The following is a 19,941-nucleotide window of genomic DNA, read 5'->3' on the forward strand; positions in this document are numbered from 1 at the left end:
AAGTAGTTCTTGGGCCTAAAAGACCCCGGAACTCTTGGTGGAAATGCACTTAAAATGGCTCTCTGATGGCTAATGAAAAGCACTGACAATGTTCTCAATATATTGTAAACTCACACCAACATAGGTGTTTATGCCTGACCTTAAAATCAGCTAAATTACCTGGTAAAACTGAGCCTGTCTACAGCAGTTGACAGCCTAGCATGGCCAGTTTCTCATGAAGGGGCTTTGTTGACTATTACTAACTATACTTATTATTGACAAGTACCTCTTCTAACCCAACTTAAAAAAAACAACTAAATAATAATACATTTTATGTAAATCAGAGCACTCAAGGTCACTGTACAGGGCAGAGTTTTTCAAAAAGAACAATATAAAAACAAGTCAAATGAAAATGCCAGTTAAAATAAAAAGGGGTGTTTGAAATGGGATTTGAAAATGGAGGGAGAGTTGATGTTACAGATGTCTGGGGGGAGGGAGTTCCAGAGGCGGGGGCAGAGCGGCTGAAGGCTCTGGACCCTTGGTGGTTAAGTGGGTGGGTGGTGTAGTGAGGTGAGGTGAAGAAGAAGACCTGAGAGTGCAGCTGAGTGTGTTGATGTGCAGAAGTCCAGAGAGGTATGGAGGAGCGAGGTTATGGAGGGCCTTAAAGGTGAGGGGCAGAATCAATTGAAGTGTACTGTTCATGCATCCTTTAATGCCCTTTACCTCCATGTTTCTCTTTGTCTCAAAGTCAAACTGAGAGACGGGGACAACTTTGCAAGGTGCATTGACAAACAGTAACTGGCACCACCATGTATATTCCTGACTTTAATGTGATGTGAAGGGTCCTGTGGAACTGACTACAATTCACAGGTCTTCATTATTACTGCACTGCAGTTAACACAGACACAATTATAGAATGTGTTAATACATAATGTTAATAATAATTGAGTCATCCATAGAACAGAGAAGATCAGAGAATTCATTAAGGTTTAAAAAGTTGTTTCACACAGCCTCCAGGCCCGTGGGCCATGAACAGGATTCAAAAAACCTTGTTTTGCTTTGGTTTGAATTAAAGAGACTGCATTCTTTTTTGTGCACTTTGTACTTCCATCAACACACTGTTATATTAAAGAACCCTTTATGACTGCAAAGCCCATTGCGTTGCCTGCAAATCATTTACAGTTGTTTTTAGAACATAAGAAATGGTTATAAAATAGCTCATGATGAAGGCAGGTTGGTAGGTCATTTACAAACTCCCAGGTCAACAAAATACCACAGATCAAAGAAATAAATATAACAAAATAAATAAAATAATTGAAACTAGCAATATAAAAGTCATTACTTGCTGAGTGAGTGATTAAACTGTTGAAATTTTACTCATCCAGCAAATAACGCGGAAGCCTAGTAGCATTTTCTTATATGTATAGCTGAAAACTCTGAAAACACATTACCATACTATATTTATAGGAAAGATATGAAGCTGTTAAATACTTTTACAATGACAGAATCAGAATCAATCTGATTGGACATAAATTGTTATATTGGAAACAAGTTCTTAATTAGCCGTTTAATCCTTCATTATTTGCATACAAAGTATGAAAGAATATTGTAAACAATGTCTTGTGTGACCAGCGGTGTCTCTGTGCACTTACCTTGGCAGCTTTGGCGTTTCTTATGGTTATAAGCTGTTGAGCGATGACAGACAACACTTCAATATCGATTCTGTTGAATTCATCAAAACAACACCAGGCACCTGACTGAGCAAGCCCGCTGAAAAAGCGCCCCATCATCTGGAAAGAAGAAAACCACAATTAGCTTTAAAAAATACTTAAGTTAACAAGTTTACACTTCATTTAAAAAATATTTTATATCCATGATCAAAATGAACATACTTCCTGGAATTAACTTTGGAAGTTCTATGATTCATCTGCCCCCACCGACTCAGTTTCTGGACAGGTTACAGAGTATTTTAACAACATTTGTCTGGGACAACAAGCGCCCCGCCTTAGGTTATCTACCATGCAAAGAGATAAACTTGATGGAGGTCTGTCCTTACCAAATTTTAAACTATACAACTGGGCCTTCGCACTGTGTCCTCTGACCAACTGGTACAGTTGTAATGAGTCAGTCGTTTCAAGGCACCAACTAGAGGAAAATTTGGTCTTGTCTTAGCTGAAGTTTTTTTTGCTAATACCCCGTTAAACCAATGCAAAATTAGTTTTAGCCCCATAATATCTTACGCTGTTACAGTTTGGAGGGCAGTTGAGAAAGTATGTATGCCGTGAAACAACTGGAACCCACAGTCACCTAATTTTAACAGTCATGGTCTCTTAATTGGTAAGCACCCAATTAAGTCTAGTTACTGTAGGCACTGGTATGACAGAGGAATACATTGTCTCGGTGATGTGTTTGGAGACAGAGGTTGAGTCTCCTTTGAGGGGCAATCAATTATTGATTAATCATAAAAAAAAAAAAGTAAAAGTTTTCCATGTCAAAAATAATGCAAAATGCGTTTTCCCCCCTAAATCAAACTTTCCTTCACAACACTATGTATACTACTGACAGTATCAAACAGCTACGGATCGTATTGAGGTGTTCAAAATGTTAACACGCTGAATATCAACATGTGGAGCAGGCTCATAATAATAATCTCTGCGGACATACAGTCATAAAAGTGAAGGCTCAGACTACAACATGTGGATTTATTGCAACAAGAGAACTGAACAGGATCATATTTCAGACTCACAGTGTCCAGTTTTCTGTCTACTCGTTCTTATTGAGAAAAATAAGCATGTGAACGTGGTCAGGTGTCAGCCGGGAGCTCAACCAGGTACCAGATGTTTATCATTGAAATTGTTACACACTGAGTGCTTAATCAATAATAGAGTCTAATTCATGTCATCATTCTACTTTGATGTCCTTGTACTTGGGACAAATTGGCATAATTGCATTCAGAGTAGGGATGTCCCAATCCCTGATCTCAACTATCGAATCAGAGCCGATCTGGACATTTTGATTTATTGTAGAATTCACATGAACACTGCCAGACACATTACAGAAAAAAGCATATGCTCTACACACCCTACGGTAACTCTCCAGGGACATATAGTTCAAAAAGGCGAAAACATAAATCAAACACAGGACATTGTGTTACATAAACTTTAACAACCTTGCGGCTAGTGGCAGCTGCCGCTCTCTATCCCTGACCCTTTACCCCTCAAAAGGCTGTGCCTTTTGCCAGGTAGTCACTGTAAATAAGAATTTGTTCTTAATGACCTACCTGGTTAAATAAAGGTTAAATAAACTCTATTCCAATATGCCGCTCCGTGACTAGTGGCATGTAACGGGGCAGCTTTCAATCTCGCTGTCACTCCCAATATTCACATTCTCCATCTCGCATATTCACTCATAAAAAGTCGGATTGGGGGCTAAAAAAGCTGATCGAGACATCCCTAGCTCAGAGATTATCTATCAGAATCTGTTCAGAAAGGAACTTTGGCCTCTACAGTCAGGTGTTGTTTTTTCATATAGGGCTACATGTTTTTATTAGATATTAGTTTCGTTGTGCTGGTAAGTAGCTCAAAAACTGTCTTACAAATAACTATGACATCCTCTGATAAAAAAATAATCATATCATGTTTTTGCCAAACTGCCCACTCCTAATCAACTATCACATGTTATTGACATATGTTCATCAAACAGATACTCATAATAATACACAACAGGAAAAACTATCAAAGGAAAGGATCAAATCTGGTTATGATAGTTAGTAGTGCCCAATTTCTTTTGTGGTTGTTGCTGTTTGTACAAGTCCTATCAAGTACTGTCTTAGTGGTCTTCCACTTGCACATAGCAGGGTCATCCATAGGGTTCATCAAGCATCATCTGATAGCGGACTAAGTAGGTACTGTAAAAGGGAGTCAGCTAGATCATTTGTGATGGACTACATTTAGGTGAAGAGGTATGATGTCAGAATACATTTTGGTAAAGAGGAGACAATCAAGCAAAGGTATGTATTTTAAGGAGCACATGATCTATCAGGTGTGGGTCAGAGATTGCGTACACTTCGTTATGGCTAACCTTGTAGTCAAGTCCATCAGAGCAGTTGAAGACCACACACTGTATTGCCAGGGCCTTAGCCAAGTCCTTGGTGGTCTCAGTTTTGCCTGTCCCAGCTGGCCCAGCTGGAGCTCCTCCTAAGTCTAACTGAAGAGCACCCATCAGACATAAATAGCAACGGTCCTGCATATCAGGGAAGGTAAGAGATATGGAATAGTTTAAGAAGCAAGTGTGACTACATGACAACTGGTCATTCATGTAAAAGAGCATCAGTGTTTATGTTTTACCGTGAGGGGTGTAATAACAAGTCTAGGACAGGCTCCAAGATATCATAGCCATAAATGTAAGAAGCCAGAGCCATTGTGGCTATGCAGTTGTCCAGGTCCAGGTCCCAGTAGTAGCGTAGCTGTCTCTGCCATTCAAGTTAGCCCTGGAGTCCACCTAAAAAATAAGGCTGAAGTAATTCTAACAACTGTTGTAATAAATAGTTTTGACAGCTAAAAATCTCCCATCAATTCATGCACGTATCATACCAAGCCAAGGACACACAGAGATGTTAGTAGGTCGAAATACACTGCCCGTCATTTTATGAACAAATAGGCAGGAGCCTTCCTTTGGATAATTACTGCAGTGATGAATACTATTTCCGCTGGCAATAACATAGGTAATCCTAACTGATGCGGTGAGTTGCTTCTTGGCCTGCATCAGCAGAGAAACAACAAAGGAGATTTGCTAGGGAGCGTAAAGATTGGACTCTGGAGTAATGGAAGGAGGTTATGTGGTCTGACGAGTCCAGATTGACCCTGTTCCAGAGTGATGGGGTGCATCAGGGTAAGAAGAGAGGTGGATGAAGTGATGCAACCATCATGCCTCGTGCCAAGCCTGTGGGGCGATGTATGATCTGGGGTTGCTGCAGTTGGTCAGGTCTAGGGTCAACAAGGTTATGCGCCCAAAGAATTAGGTTAGCTGACTACCTGAAATATACGAAGGACCGGTCTTTCCATCAATGGATGTTTTTCTTTCCAGATGCCACGGGCATATTCCAAGATGACAGTGCCAGGATTCATGGGGCTCACATTGGGCCTCATTCACTAACAGAGCGTACGCACAAATATGTGCTTAAACCGTGTGTACTACATTTGATGCACAAATCTGGGATTCATCAATATATTCTTACATGAATTTAATTCTTACAATAACACACGAACAAAACAGAAGTTCCTCAGACCAATGCGTACGCACAAATGATGACGACCAACCTTTAGCTCATTAGCCGATTCCGACTGCCAAGGCATGTTTGTTTCTGATTGATTTGTACTCGTTAATTACAAAACAGCCAATTACAAATATCACCAATCATTAAATGAATGACCATTAGGCAACAGTTGAATCTCATCACTTTCACCCTCATTTCGGGAACATATTCCTGATATGGAGGTGTCTCCAATATCGCAGCCATTCTTTATTATTCCTTTTATCATTCCTTCTTTTCTGTTGCTGCTTGTCTTTTTTTTGCGTCCACTTGAATATCAAAACATTACTTCTTAACCTGAGCCACATTGCGAACCTCAGGAGACACAGCATTAACAGCCTCAGTAAGAAACTCAGGCTTCATTTTTTGTCATGGTGACTCCTGCTGATACGCTTAGAAAAAGTGTTGGTTTTCTTGCCTCAACCTCCGAAACAATCACCTCTATTTCTGCCGAGGTGGAATTCTTTAGATTTTTTCCTTTTGGGGCCGTCTTTAACAACTTAGCCTTTCTCCAACTCAGCTCTCTTGACTTGATGCACTGAACAGATGTCCTTATATAGATGAATTGGGGCGTCGTAGTATGCTGACGCGCCTGTCAATTTAGAATGATTCTGATTCACTAATATACACAAGGTGGTGAGAACAAAATTGGCTGGTATGCACGTGTCATGAATCCAATGGTGAATTTGCGTAAGCACTTATTTTATGCGCAGAGTAAAAACATTTCTACGCATTTATTAATGAATGAGGCCCAATGTGAATGAGGACAAGCATGAGACATCATTTTTGCCCATGGATTGGGCACCAGAGTCCAGATCTCAGCCCTATTGACAATCTTGGGATGTGCAGCGGAACAATTGCTCCCATTATCAATACAAGATCTTGGAAGAAAAAAATGCAACTCTGGATGGAAATAAAAGTTGTGACATTGCAGAAGCTTATCGAAATGATGCCACGGCAAATGCATGCCGTACTCAAAGCTAAATGTGGTCCAAGGAATATTAGGAATAGTGCAACTTGTTTTTGAGACAGGCAGTTTGTGTTTCCCACAGTTCACTACTGTACCTTTTGGCATACCAGATCGGTGACAATGTCTCTGGCATGGACATCAATAGTAATGAGGGCCAGTGATTATATTACGATGTAGAGTAGAAAGCTCTCCTCGAACTAGTGCTGCTAGGGCATTAGCCTCTGGAAACACACAAACATATGAAAAATGCATGCTCAATAATTAGGCATACCACATAAGCTATATGCTTATATTTGGGTTGTAAAGCAATCATTTTCACCAGACAATTAGGGCAAAAACAAGCAATAAGTAATTAAGAAAATATTGTGTGTGTTTGTTTTTTACATCAAAGTTAGCCAGTTCAAATTCCTGCATAGTAGCAAAGTGTTCATGTTCTCGCTCCAGGCAGGCATCCATGTCCTTGCACCACATCATCTGAGAGATGGTAAGCACCACCTGGTAAAAAATTATACAAACTTTAGTACAACTTCTGTAAAATAATATCTGTTAAGGTTAAAACGTTTATATGTGAAATAATTTTACACATTTGAACATATAATCATTAACAATGAAAAACTATACAAGTCCTATACTCAGGTTACTGGAAAATAGCTAGTCTGTAACTTTATTATTGTTATGTAACGTGTATTTGTTTGTGTCTCTATGGGTATACCTGTGATGGGTGCCCAGCCACCACCCATTCATCTCTGGACTTCACCTGGTAGTCTGCAATGGCAGCCTTGCTGAGGCGCCGCAATGAGGAGAACATTGCCTCCTCCACCTTGCAAAGCCATTCTTCCACATTACCTGTGGCCTTCAGACCTTTAGTCATTCCAACCTACACTTACACACAATAATGACAGGAGAAGTTAAAGTTGAGGTCATGGTTAAATGTGTGTTTGTTTTCTGCTTCTATTATCCTTGATTTGCATTCTGTAATAGGTTAAAAGCTCCCTGTGGTTATAATTTGTAAGACCAATGTGTTTTAGAGAAGCATCAATGCAAGCAAAGATTCCACTGCACTCTTACATTGTTAATCCTTAAAAAATACTTGGAGATAAAACATTCAGGCCAAAATGTTGCTGTTATGTATTTAACATATGAAAAGAGTCTGCACTGGGTTGCACCAGCTCTGCGAAAGTTCAAACGTAGCCTGGTCATTTTTAATTTAGGATGGAGTTTACACTCTACGAACATTTTGGGTGTTGGACAAGCTGATTCCACGCAGAGGTGTACTCTTGCTTACTCAGTTGCTCTCTCAAAGTGCCCTCTGGCTGCCCCTGAAACGTTTAAAAACGCCAAAAATGACCCTCTGGATGCCCCTCAAATGCATACAAATGCAAAAGAAAGTACCCTCTGAATGCCCTCAAATGTTTAAAAAAGCAAAAAAGATTCCCTCTGGATGCCCCTCAAATGTATAGAAACACAAAAAAAGTGCCCTCTGGATGCCCCGAAACGTTTAAAAAACGCAAAAAAAAGTACCCTCTGGATGCCCCTCAGATGTATAAAAATGCAAAGAAGTGCCCTCAGGATACCCCTCAAATGTATAAAAACAAAAAAAAAAATCCCTCTGGATGACACTCAAATGTATAGATACGCAAAAAAGGGCCCTCTGGATGGCCCTAAAATATATACAAAAATGCAAAAAAAGTGCACTCTGGATGCACCGCTAATGTAAACCAACTAAAAAAAAATGCCCTCTGGATGCCCATCAAATGTAAACCAACTCAAAGAAAGTGCCCTCTGGATGCCGTTCAAATGTATAAAAAAAACTAAAAAGTGCCCTCTAGATGCACCCCAAATGTATACAAATTCCAAAAAAAGTGCAGTCTGGATGCACCTCAAATGTATAAAAATCCAAAGAAAAGTGCCCTCTGGATGCCCCTCAAATGTAAACCAACTCAAAAAAAGTGCCCTCTAGATGCACCTCAAATGTATAAAAACACACAAAAAAAGCGCCCTCTGGAGACCCTTCAAATGTGTAAAAACGCAAAAAAAAAAAAAGTGCAGTCTGGATGCCCTTCAAATGTATAAAAACAAGAAAAAAAAGTGCCCTCTGGATTCCCCTCTAGGGAGTTCTTTAAAAAAAAAGGCCCCTCTGTATGCCCATACAGTTAATTATGGTATGTTTTGTTAATTTTTTAATAATCCATCTATCCATCCATAATTTTTTTCCGCTTATCCGGGGTCGGGTCACGGGGGTAGCAGTTCAAGCAAATTGACCCAGACATCCCTCTCCCCAGCAACACTGGGTCTACCCCGGGGCCTTCTCCAAGTTGGACGTGCCCAGAACACCTCTAAAGGGAAGCATCCAGGAGGCATCCTTATCAGATGCCCGAACCACCTCAGCTGACTACTTTCGACGCGGAGGAGCAGCGGCTCTACTCGGAGCTCCCTACGGATGTCCGAGCTCCTGACCCTCTCTCTAAGGCTGAGCCCAGACCCCCTTTGTAGGAAACTCATTTCAGCCGCTTGTATCCGCGATTTTATTCTTTCGGTCATGACCCACAGCTCATGACCATAGGTGAGGGTTGGAATGTAGACTAACTGGTACATTGAAAGCTTTACCTTCCGGCTCAGCTCTCTCTTCACCACAATGGCTGATACAACGTACGCATCACTGCTGACGCTTGCACCAATCTGCCTGTGGATCTCACGCTCCATTTTACCCCCAGTTGCGAACAAGACCACGAGATACTTAAACTCCCCCACTTGGAGCAAAAGTCTCACTCCCCCCCGAGAGAGAGCAATCCACCGTTTTCCGGCAGAGAACCATGGCCTCAGACTTGGAGGTACTAACTCTCATCCAGGCCGCTTCGCACTCAGCTGCAAACCGCCCCAATGCCAGCTGGAGGTCCCAGCTCGAAGAAGCCAACAGAAAAGCAAAAAGCAGAGATGAAATTCTGAACTCCCCGAACTGGAGACCCTCCTCCCCCCTGGCGGAGGCCAACACACACTGAGAACGCGTCCGACTTTATGCCAAGTATGCGGACACAACTCTCTCTTTGGTCGTACAGGGATCGGATAGCACGCAGTAGCGGCCCCCGAATCCCATACTCCAGCAGTACCCCCCTCAAGAGCCCCCGTGGTACACGATCGTAGGCCTTCTCCAAGTCCACGAAACACATGTAGACTGGACGGGCAAACTCCCATGCCCCCTCCAGGAGCCTCACAAGGGTAAAGAGCTGGGAGCCAGTTCGCTCACAGTCGAAACACGAAAAAACGGTTCTCAATCGGGCACTGGCACCGAACCGGCCCTGAAACTGCCTTGGCGGAAAAGGGGTAAAAGTGTTCCTTCCACCGCCTGACGATATCCCCAGTCTGGGTCTGCAGTTCTCCACCCCTGCTGAAAACAGCCTGTGTACAGCCCTGCTTTCCCTTCCTGAGCCGCCGGACGGTTTGCCAGAACCTCCTTGGAGCCAACCAAAAGTCCTTCTCCATGGCCTCCCTGAACTCCTCCCACACCCAGGTTTTTGCTTCCACGAGGATTAGGAGAAACACAGTTCATCCAGCTGTGATGTGTCGAAAACACGCTCTCTGTGTTATATTACATGAATAATAAACTTATGATGACTCTGATCTTAACTCACACTTTTGTTTCCCATGAGCCAAGATAATTACCGTACATCTGGACAACTTTAGAGTAGCATTATATTAATGTACAATAGGTTGTAGTTGGCAATTTCACCACCTGATGTCACTGTTGCTATTTTACACTTTAGATGAATTATCAACATATCAACTAGCTTGTCATATATAACTTACCGTCATGTTGCTGTTAGTTGATTAAAGGGAGTTATGGCAGTAACGATAAGCCGTTGGCTTGTTTAGAGGCAATGTGGCTAATGGGAGTTAGCACTTAAACAGATACCCTTTTAAGAAATAAGCTGTGCACTGATTGGCCAAACCGAGTGAAAACGTCATATCTGCGACAGTATTTTGATTAGTGTGGACGTGGCAGTCTGCTAGTTAGGATGAACCTAAGTCTCTGTGGTGCAACCAAACAATGACACAACTTAAATTACAAACTAAATAGTTTCTACATATGGTTTAGGGTGGACTTTACACCCTAACTTAGGACTCAACTTATGCAGAGCTGGTGCAACAGGCCACTGGTCTTCAGCTAGGATCAACAAACCCTATACAGACAGCAGCTATGAGTTACCAGTCATATGCTCCATCCAGTGCAGATCAATGTTATAGTTCTTTTTTTTTAGAAATGTATTAACTGTTATGTTCAAAAAACAATTCATGAAGTTGTTACTCTATGAGTATGACTTACTCTTTTTTCAATGCAAATTGAGATACAGCATGTCCACTTGATAAGAGAATAGTTGTGCTATTCAAGGAGCTTGTAATTGAAAAATGTCAGCACTTGTGATAAAGTTCAAAAACTTGTCATGCCAATTTTGACAGTAGCATAAAGAAAACGAAACAAACACGTTTCAGTCCAAGGCTTTCAACAGCGTCTCAACAACTAGGTGGGTGTGTCCAATTTATCAGCGATTGTCGCTAGGTGAAAAAAAAAAAGAAAAAAAGCACGTTACATAATGATACAAAATGGTACAAAATGGTACAAAGTAAAGTAGACACAAGAATCAATTTTTTTTATTTTTTTTTTTTTTTTTTAATCAATGCCAATTAGGGTCGCAAAATTCCGGGATTTTCAAAGTCGGAAACTTTCCATGGGAATTAACAGGATTTTATGGGAGTAAACGGGAATAAAGCAGGAATTGACTAAATTGAAGGTTGGCTCTTTATAGGGAACTTAAATTTAGGAGACTCAATCTGTAGATCATGGATCTGATGGGCGTTTCTCTGAAGGAGTCTTCTGTCTCTCTCACCCCTCAGACAGTGGCCCAACGGACTCAATCCCCGTGAATTTTTTGTGTGTTTTTTTGTGATTCTTGTGTCTACTTTGTACCATTTTGTATCATAATGTAAAATATGTTCTTTATTTTTTTTGTCACCTGCCGACAATTGCTGATAAATTGGACACACCCACCTAGTTGGTGACGCTGATGAAAGCCGAGGGCTGTTTGTTTCTTTTTCTTTATGCTGGTGGCAAAATTGACATTAAAAGTTTTTGAACTTCATCGCAAGTGTTGACATTTTTCCAATTACATTGTCCATTTTGGGTCAGCACAGAGTATTTTTTGAGTAGTTTGGAGTAAGCACACCAGTTCTCTTTCTTTTTCATGGAGCTTGCCAAAGTGAACTGCTAAAGAACAACTGCTATTGTTAATACAATAAGGAATGAAGAAGAAGATGAAAGGGGATCCGATCTGACCTTTTCTCCCTCAGGGGAAACCATGTTTAAAATGTCTTTGCTGAAGACTTTCTCCTGTTCTCCAGCATCTAGAACACTTCCTGTGGCAGCAGAAGAATGTCCTGGCAACAGTGCAAACTCCAGCTGTGTAATGGCATCAAAACACTTCCTAAGGTGGGGTTGCACAGCCTGAGGATTTTTTGTGTGGGCCAAGATTTTAAGCAGCTCATCATTTGATAAGAAGTAGAACCTACAAGCACAAGCATGAAAATGTCAGAGTAATGACCAACTGGTTGGTAATGAACATAGAGAAACAAACAATGCATCCTATCATTTTAAATTCTAAATCCAACTGGTGCACAGAGAATTTGAAATATCAAGGAGCAGTTACAAAGTAATAATCAGGCAAAGAGATAAGGATAAGCATGATAAAAAGAGATACCGACAAAAAGAGAAGATGAATTATGATGTAATAGTCTGTTTAAAAATGTAACAAAAATAAACATGCGTAAACCTAGGAAAGATGTTCCTCTTGGACTCAAGGTATGCTTCCAGACATTTCTGTATCTCTTCCAAAAGAGAATTGTTGTGTTGAAAGGTTTTCAATAGATCTGCAAAGAATAAAACAACATGCTTGAATATTATTTTCATTTATTATTTGTTACATCTTCCTTAAGAATAAGTTTTCTAGTCTATTTCTCCATCATATAAAGCTACTGCACAGGGTACCCCAGAGCTCCATCTTGGACCACTTTTAGTTTTGATATACATAATTGACCTACCCAAGGCCTGCAATAATGCATTCCCTTTGTTATTTGCTGACAACACATGCCTTTATGCTTCACATGAACATTCTGGCACATTGATTCTGGAAGCAAATGAAGATCTATCGTCTATTCCTGAATGGTTTCGGAAGAACAAACTCTCACTCAGTATACGATATGATAGAGAAAAATCCAAAATATTTAAAGATAATGAAGTATCTGGTATTCAATCACATAAGATTAAGTATATGTTGCTAGTCTGTGTTGTTTAAAATAAGTCCAGGGACCCACAAGAATGAGTTACAATAGTAGGCTCCAGAAGTCTCTAGGAATGGCCTTAAAAAAGATCACCTTTGACCTAGGCAAATGTATGGTTGACAGTGACAGCTGACGTCCTTGTAAATGCTCAGAACAAGGCGTCCATAAAAAGGAGTCAAATAGCAGCTAACTTGAAACTTGTGTTGAAGAGCCCATATATGTATATGTTTGAAGGACACCCTCATTCTAATTTGAGTGCACCTTCATAGTATTTAAGCCAGAACGTGGAGATAGAAGAGAGGCGACTTCATCTGGCCCGGTCGTCCTCCAAGCAGTCGCGATGCTTGTTACTGATGCTGATGCTGTTTGATTTTAATAAATCTGATTACTATCCAAGATGGCCAGTGTCACGAGGTTCATTCTACATCTGCACATCACGGGCTATTAAGATACGACAATAATCTTGAAGTAAGCCTAGTGTGTTCCATTAGTTTCCTTGGAGTCCTGGTGGATGAAAAGCTTTCATGAAAATCATTCTCACTTTAGTTTATTTCATCTTCACATGACGTACTGTATGGATAGCTTCTTGTCCCACTTATCTAAATAAGATTTACCTCACTGCTGTAATTAGCTAAATACTGCGGGGTGCAATGCTCATGGTGGATTAAGGTGGGGTCAGACTGAGTCTTATTCTGTCTTGGTGTTGGGTCTCTGTCAATAATTAACATGGAGTACAGTCTAGACCAGGGGTTCTCAAACTTTCTTGGCTTGTATACCCCCTTTTCAAAAACAATTTCAGCCAAGTACCCCCTTGTATGGCAGAGAAACAATTTCAGGAAATAATATTGAAAATAACATGAATAAATATATGCATGTGGTTTTACAGTGTCATAATAACATTGAAATGAAAGATTACACAAATTCTATACTTTTGTAGTGCAATATTTTCAGAAATATTTAAAGATTGAGGCAGCTAGTACCTTTGATGGCCCAAGGAGCACACCGATTTATTTCTGTCAAATAAGAAGCATTTTAACCACCTGTCCATTGTTCTCCTCCTGGCCGCGCTTTTATTAGCATGCAAATGTACGTGATCGCTCGCTGAACAATTAACGTCAACAGACGGAGGCCGTCTGGTCCAAGCCGTTTTGCAAATAATATATTTTATGAATGAATATGCTCAATTTGGAAATAGTCCCCTATTTGATGTTGCATTTAAATAAAAATCAAATGCTGTTGATAGTTTTTTTTTTTTTTTATCAAATTGTTTTATTGAGAAATATGGCAAATTTACAATGACAGTTTAAAATGATGAGTCACAAAAGCAAAGACATGTATAGTGAGTGACGGTTACAATGGAATACTGTGCATCCCAAGTACTAAAGTACAAAAATAATAATACAACTTAAAGTTGTTTTTAATCCGATTTTTTTTGTTGTGATGCAACTTTTTATTTTTATTGTACCCCTAGGGGTACGCATACCCCCATTTGAGAACCCCTGGTCTAGACCATCTATGTTTGTGAAAGCATCTTAAGACAATGTGTTGTGATTTGGTGCTATACAAATAAAGATTTATTGATTGATTGATTGATGATTGATGATTGATTGATGATTGATTGATTGATTGATTGATTGATTGATTGATTGATTGATTGATTGATTGATTGATTGATTGATTGATCATCCTCCAAAAAGCATCTGAAAAAGGTTGCTAATTTAACAAGTCTCGACATACTTCTCTGATCTAATTGTTTTACTATGTCTTGTAAATGTACAATTCTGGAAAACATTTTTTTTAACTTATTTGTATTGCTGCCTTTTTATAACCTTTTGTTTAGCAAGAAGGAAGGTATTTCCATAAGCCTCTTTGGGGCTTCTTACCTCCCCTGCACAATGCTTAAGATTCCATTGCGTATACTGTTGTTGTTGTTTTTATGATTAACAAAATAAAATGAAATAAAAAACCTACCAGGCTGAGTGGCTGCTTTTAGTGCAAAAGGCATCTTTTTGACCTTTCCCATGATCTCCTTCCAGGACTTGTCCACCTTCAGGAACATCTTGGACTCATTAGGCAGTTGCCTTTTAATGTCTGGGGCCAAGAAGATACTTTCTAGGTATAGCCAGTTCCTTTGGCATGAAAGCCACTCGTCCTGGAAACATGCAAATGGAGAACAGATGGACAGAAGGCAGAAGGGGAGAAGAAAATGAAAAGGATTTGTTTCCATCAAAAAGCTCATTTTGTTTAGCAAACTGTTTGTATTATTGTGTGCAGCCACTAGATGGAGATGCTGTGCAGCATAATGCCAGTAAATACAGTATGTAAAAAAAACAGAAACATGGAGAAAAAAAGAAGGATCTCTATTTTGTGTTCATTCCTTTACCAGTGTTTCGTTGAAAAGGGACAACTGTTGCAGCAATTTGTCCACCCGTAGCTTTATTGGAGCTACGTAACGTGAAGATGCCACTGTGCCCACATTGATGATGCTGTCATCCAAAAGTACCTTCACATTATAAAAATGATGAATCACGCAAACATGGATAACTAGACATTATGTCATAATTTCTGTGTGCTACATCACTGTGTACTGTACAGGACACGGTGCATGTTTCCACCTGAATATCTTCTGTGCCTCCTAATATGAAGACATCTTTGGAGTCGCTGTGATTGAGCACAGTGAACTCAGTGCTCTTCCACAGGTCCTCCACCTGTATTTGTTTGACAGAACAGTATAACACTCACACCAAGAAAAGTAACCACAAGGATATCCTCTGCAATTTCTATCACAAGGGATTAAGCATTACATGTAACTAATATAGTTTATTTTTAGAAACAAGCTTCTTCGAAACTGCTCTCAAATCTGTGCAGTAAATATAAGGCTACATCCAGGAAATAGAACACCTTCTCAGGTTGAATAATATGGTTTAATAAAATACTACTACCAAGACAGCTAGGGTTCTCTTTCAACACGTGTCTTGTTTCTGAAGCTTAGATGAAGGTGGGCAGATTCTCTAAGCACTTTAAAATGTATATATATAAAAAACTGTTGGGTTAACCATTACATTAACAATTCAGCCTCTCAAGCTTAATCACATTCTCGTAGTTAGTTTCGTTGACGCACCTTTGTGACAATGTTCTCCACTGATGCCTCTCCTGACGCCTGTCCTGACACCTTAAAGGTTAAAGGTGAAAAGCAAGAGGTATTTAAACTCACCGTATTACCAAGTAAAAGAACCAGTGTGTAGGATTTATTTGCATCTTGGTCTTCAAGCAGCAGAATTGCAGCCCTTGTTCACCTAAAGACCACATTTTCCTTGATCAGCCATCTTAGAAGCCAATATTGCAGTCTCTGTTTTAGTTGATCCCAATGAATCTGAAGGTTGTTGAGGGCTACCTGAAGTTTAGCCTGATTAGTAAAATGTGTTGGGTACATAAACTAATGTATTTAGGGATCTAACTAATAAGTCATATGTTTTGTGGTAACACACAGTATCAGTAATGCATTTTTTCTCATTCATTGCATTCATTTATCATTGCGTTCCAGACTCCAGCTGTTATAGATGTGCCGGACTCCAGCGGCAACAGCTGCTACTACTACAACAACAACTACTATCCGTCTCATCACTATCATCAGAACGCAGCAGCTCGGCTTCTAACTGGTTTTAACAGACAACGTTACATCACTCCTGTCCTTGCTTCTCTCCCCCTGCTTACTGTGCGTTTCAGAACAGATTTGAAGATTTTACTGACCAGTTTTAAAGCTCCTTTTGCTCTCACCCGAGCTACATTGCGGAAAGGCTAACACCATACGAGCCATCTCGCGGCCTTAGATCCTCGGGTGGGCCACTTATGGCCATCAAAGTTGAGGCTCAAATCCAAAGGAATCACACCTTTTCCATCAGAGCCCCTCGACTTTGGAACAACATCCACGAGGAGATACGGCTTGCAGGGTCAGTGACATCTTAAATCTCGTCTTAAGACCCATTTCTACAGACTTGCTTTTATGTGACTTCATCCTTCTAACTGCTTTTTATTTGCACTGTTATTATTCTTTGTTTTAATTTAACTTATTCATTGTTTTAATTTATTGGATGATTACAACTTGGGAATCAGAATTGGGAGAGTTGATCTCTGATGATGTTTGGGAGGAGGTGTTGTGGAGGGTTCATGGATTATCAATTTGTGCCAAACACAGTTATAGTCAATGTAGAATTTACACCGAGCTCACTACACTAAAGCTCGTCTGGCACAGATATCTTCCTTGTGTGATCGATGTCAACAATCATCATTACACTCACATGTTCTGAAGCTGTCCCTCTCTAAAGGTGTTCTGGTCTGAGGTATTTGGAACGTTGACTATTGTAACTAGGGTAAGACTGGTCCCTAATGCTTGTACTGTTTTGTTTGGTGTGTCTCCTCCTGTCTGTTCTTTCTCCAGCCAAGAAAGACTTGTCAGCCTTCACAACATTGTTGGCCAGTAGGTTGATATTGTTGAATTGGAAGTCCTCTGTCCCACCAACCCATTCCAGCTGGATTAAGAGTGTACTTTATTTTCTTAAACTTGAAAAGATCAGGCTGACCCTGAGTGGCAAGGCTCACATCTATAAAAAAAATCTGGGACCCTTTCTTATCTCATGTTGAGAGCTCAGCTTGCTGTATGTCTTTAGACTGATCATCACTATTGTGTGTCTTACTATGTTTAGATTATTGTTTTCATCTTGTTTATTTCTATTATACTTGCATTTTGTCTTATGTTCTCCATTTTTGGAGATCTATTTAGTTAATCTGGAGGGAGTACGTGTTGGGGTGGGGGATTATTTGTTGTTTTGTATGTCGTCTGTGTGTCTGTTCCCAAAAAAAAAAAAAAAGTACCAACCTCTAATTTTGGATGTGATTGTTTTTCTCTGTGAAAATCAATAAACAAAGTAAAAAAAATGTCAAAAATTAAAAATTATTGGATAATTTTATTTGATTATTTATTGTTTAATATCTTTTTCATTTATTATTTAATGTTCCTAATTTATCCTTTTCCATTTTCCACTTTTTCCGATGTGATGTTGTCTTCTTCTTAAAACCTTTTTATTGTCCTTTAATGATTTTATTTAGTTTTCTATTTTTATTTCCTCATGTATTTTTTTGAAAACCTCTTTAACAATAATTTATTAGTCTACTGTCTCGCCACAATATTCTGTTTGATTTGCGTTTATTCTTTTAAATCTTTTGCGTTGTATTTTGTTTTTGCATTGTTAGAACTTCTACCCTCCTCTCTGTCTGTCAAAGGTTTATTTTGTCTTCCAAATCCTGCCATGCTTTGCTTGACAAAGCACTTTGTTTAAAATGTTTTTTTAAAGGTGCTGTACAAATACATTTATTAGTATTATTATCTCTCTCTCTTATTCTCCTCTATCCCTCTTTCCAAGCCCGACTCGGTCGAGGCAGATGGCTGTCTAACACGAGTCTGGTCCTGCTCGAGGTTTCTGCCTGTTAAAGCAAGTTTTTCCTCTCCGCTATAACTTGCTAAATACTGCGAGGTGCAATGTTCATGGTCAATTAAGGTGGGGTAAGATCTAGTCCTGTCAGTAAGTTGGATCTTATCCTGTCTTGATGTTGGGTCTTTGTTAATAATTTAACAGAGTATGGTCTAGACCTGCTCTATTTGTAAAAGCGCCTTGAGAGAACGTTTGATTGATTTTAAAAGGTGTTTCGCCATGAGTTTTTGTGCATGTTTTTATACTACATGCAACATAAATCCCTCAATAGTCAAGCTCCTCTACATTTCTGCAAAAGGATCCTTTACACTTGTTCTTTAAAAGACAGATGTTAACAAGTGGCTCATGCTGTAGAAATGTTTGTGGTACCTCCTGTATCTCCGTGCTATAGGACAATATGTCAGTCTCCTCCATGACAGCCAAAGTGAGCTCCTCCACACTCAGAAAGGTTCCCACAATAGACTCAAGACTTTTCCAGTGCACTGGTTTCATACAAGGGTTACGTAGATCAGTGACCACAGGCAGCTGACAAAAAACACAAGCACAAGAGTTAGACTCTAAACTAAAGTCAAAACTGTGGTAAAGACCTACATGGACATTTCTATTCTAATGGGGCTATGATCAGAAGAGAATTGTAAGAACAATAATTGTGTCATTATTATCACACAAGATAACACTTGTTCACTGTAGTAATCACAATCATTACAGTCCCACCCACCCTCTGCTTTGTGACTTCCACCTTGTCCTTCAGACTTGCCATAACATTATTACGAGGCAAGCCCTTCTCCAGCTGGTTGACATATTTGCTGTATTTGTTGACCTGGGTGCTTAAGTGTTCCAAGTCAAGGTGCTGAAGTGTGCTCTGGAATGGTTGAAAATGGAAAGGTACAGTCAAACTTAGAAGAGAGGAGGAGCTGTTTTTAAAGTCTTTACGTTATACTTGTATACATGTGTTCAGGATTTCAGAATGATGTTAAAAGCACCTCACCTGTTTCCATCCGTCGTGTAAAGAGTCCCATTCCTCTAGAGACTCCCAAAGCAGTTTTTTCAGTTTAAACTCTGAGGTTAACTCCTCCAGAGTGTCAAACTTGGTCAACTCCATCTTTATTTATAGGAGGGCGAAATTAGTTTTGTATGGGTGGGTTGGCTTGGATGTTTGTAAACTTAAAGGTGCATTGTGTAGAAGTTAGCTGCGTTCAGCAGAACAGATTTGGTGGAAATGGGATAATATGTTTATAACTATGTTAAAATGTGTGTATAATCACCTATATAAACTATAGTTCTCTTTTTATAAATTTAGAATAAGTATGTATATTTAAATATGGCATGGGTCTCTTTACGGAGGCTGCCATCACGAACCGCCATCATGTTTCAACAGCAGCTCAGAACGGTCAAATCAGACAAGACAGAGCAAACGGTTATGCCAACGGCTTCTGTACAGCGTGCACATACTGGGGTACATATTAGAGTGATGTGTCAGACCTCTGGTGAAAAAGCATCATGTCTTCGGCAAACCGCCATCATGTGTCAGACTTCAGATGAAACGGCTTCAGACCAAACGGCTTCAGAAATAAATGATTTGTTTTATTCCATAAAACGTTAAAAAGTGTATTTTTAACCGTACTTTGTGGTTTAGATCGTCACCGTTAAACAGTATTTACCTGTTATAAAGTGAAGTGTCATAGTGGGCTGCAATGGACTGGTTAATAAGGCCGTAGTTTATAAAAAACTATCACTAAATATGGTGGAGTCTTTCCTGACATGAACTCAGGAGAACCTGAGACGAGCACAAACCACCAGTAGCTGTGATGCACTACTTCTGAGTACAATCCTTTTTGTTGCAACAGATGATACCTGAGAAT

The 19,941-nt window shown here is 39.8% G+C and overlaps 1 protein-coding gene across 1 annotated transcript in view; it reads right to left on the bottom strand.

Annotated features, from left to right (window-relative positions):
* dnah6 (dynein, axonemal, heavy chain 6) overlaps positions 1-19,941 on the bottom strand; it is a 112,543-nt gene that overhangs the window by 73,106 nt on the left and 19,496 nt on the right. Inside the window, 18 exon segments of the mRNA XM_034706214.1 lie at positions 1,632-1,769; positions 4,060-4,221; positions 4,326-4,369; positions 4,372-4,461; positions 4,464-4,479; positions 6,356-6,415; positions 6,417-6,479; positions 6,645-6,755; positions 6,973-7,137; positions 11,590-11,818; positions 12,083-12,179; positions 14,562-14,742; positions 14,974-15,093; positions 15,206-15,298; positions 15,712-15,762; positions 18,449-18,604; positions 18,798-18,941; positions 19,068-19,181. Coding sequence (XP_034562105.1) covers positions 1,632-1,769; positions 4,060-4,221; positions 4,326-4,369; positions 4,372-4,461; positions 4,464-4,479; positions 6,356-6,415; positions 6,417-6,479; positions 6,645-6,755; positions 6,973-7,137; positions 11,590-11,818; positions 12,083-12,179; positions 14,562-14,742; positions 14,974-15,093; positions 15,206-15,298; positions 15,712-15,762; positions 18,449-18,604; positions 18,798-18,941; positions 19,068-19,181 — 2,034 coding nt within the window.

This window comes from Notolabrus celidotus, chromosome 17 (genome assembly GCF_009762535.1).
Source record: "Notolabrus celidotus isolate fNotCel1 chromosome 17, fNotCel1.pri, whole genome shotgun sequence".
NCBI classification, from domain to species: domain Eukaryota; kingdom Metazoa; phylum Chordata; class Actinopteri; order Labriformes; family Labridae; genus Notolabrus; species Notolabrus celidotus.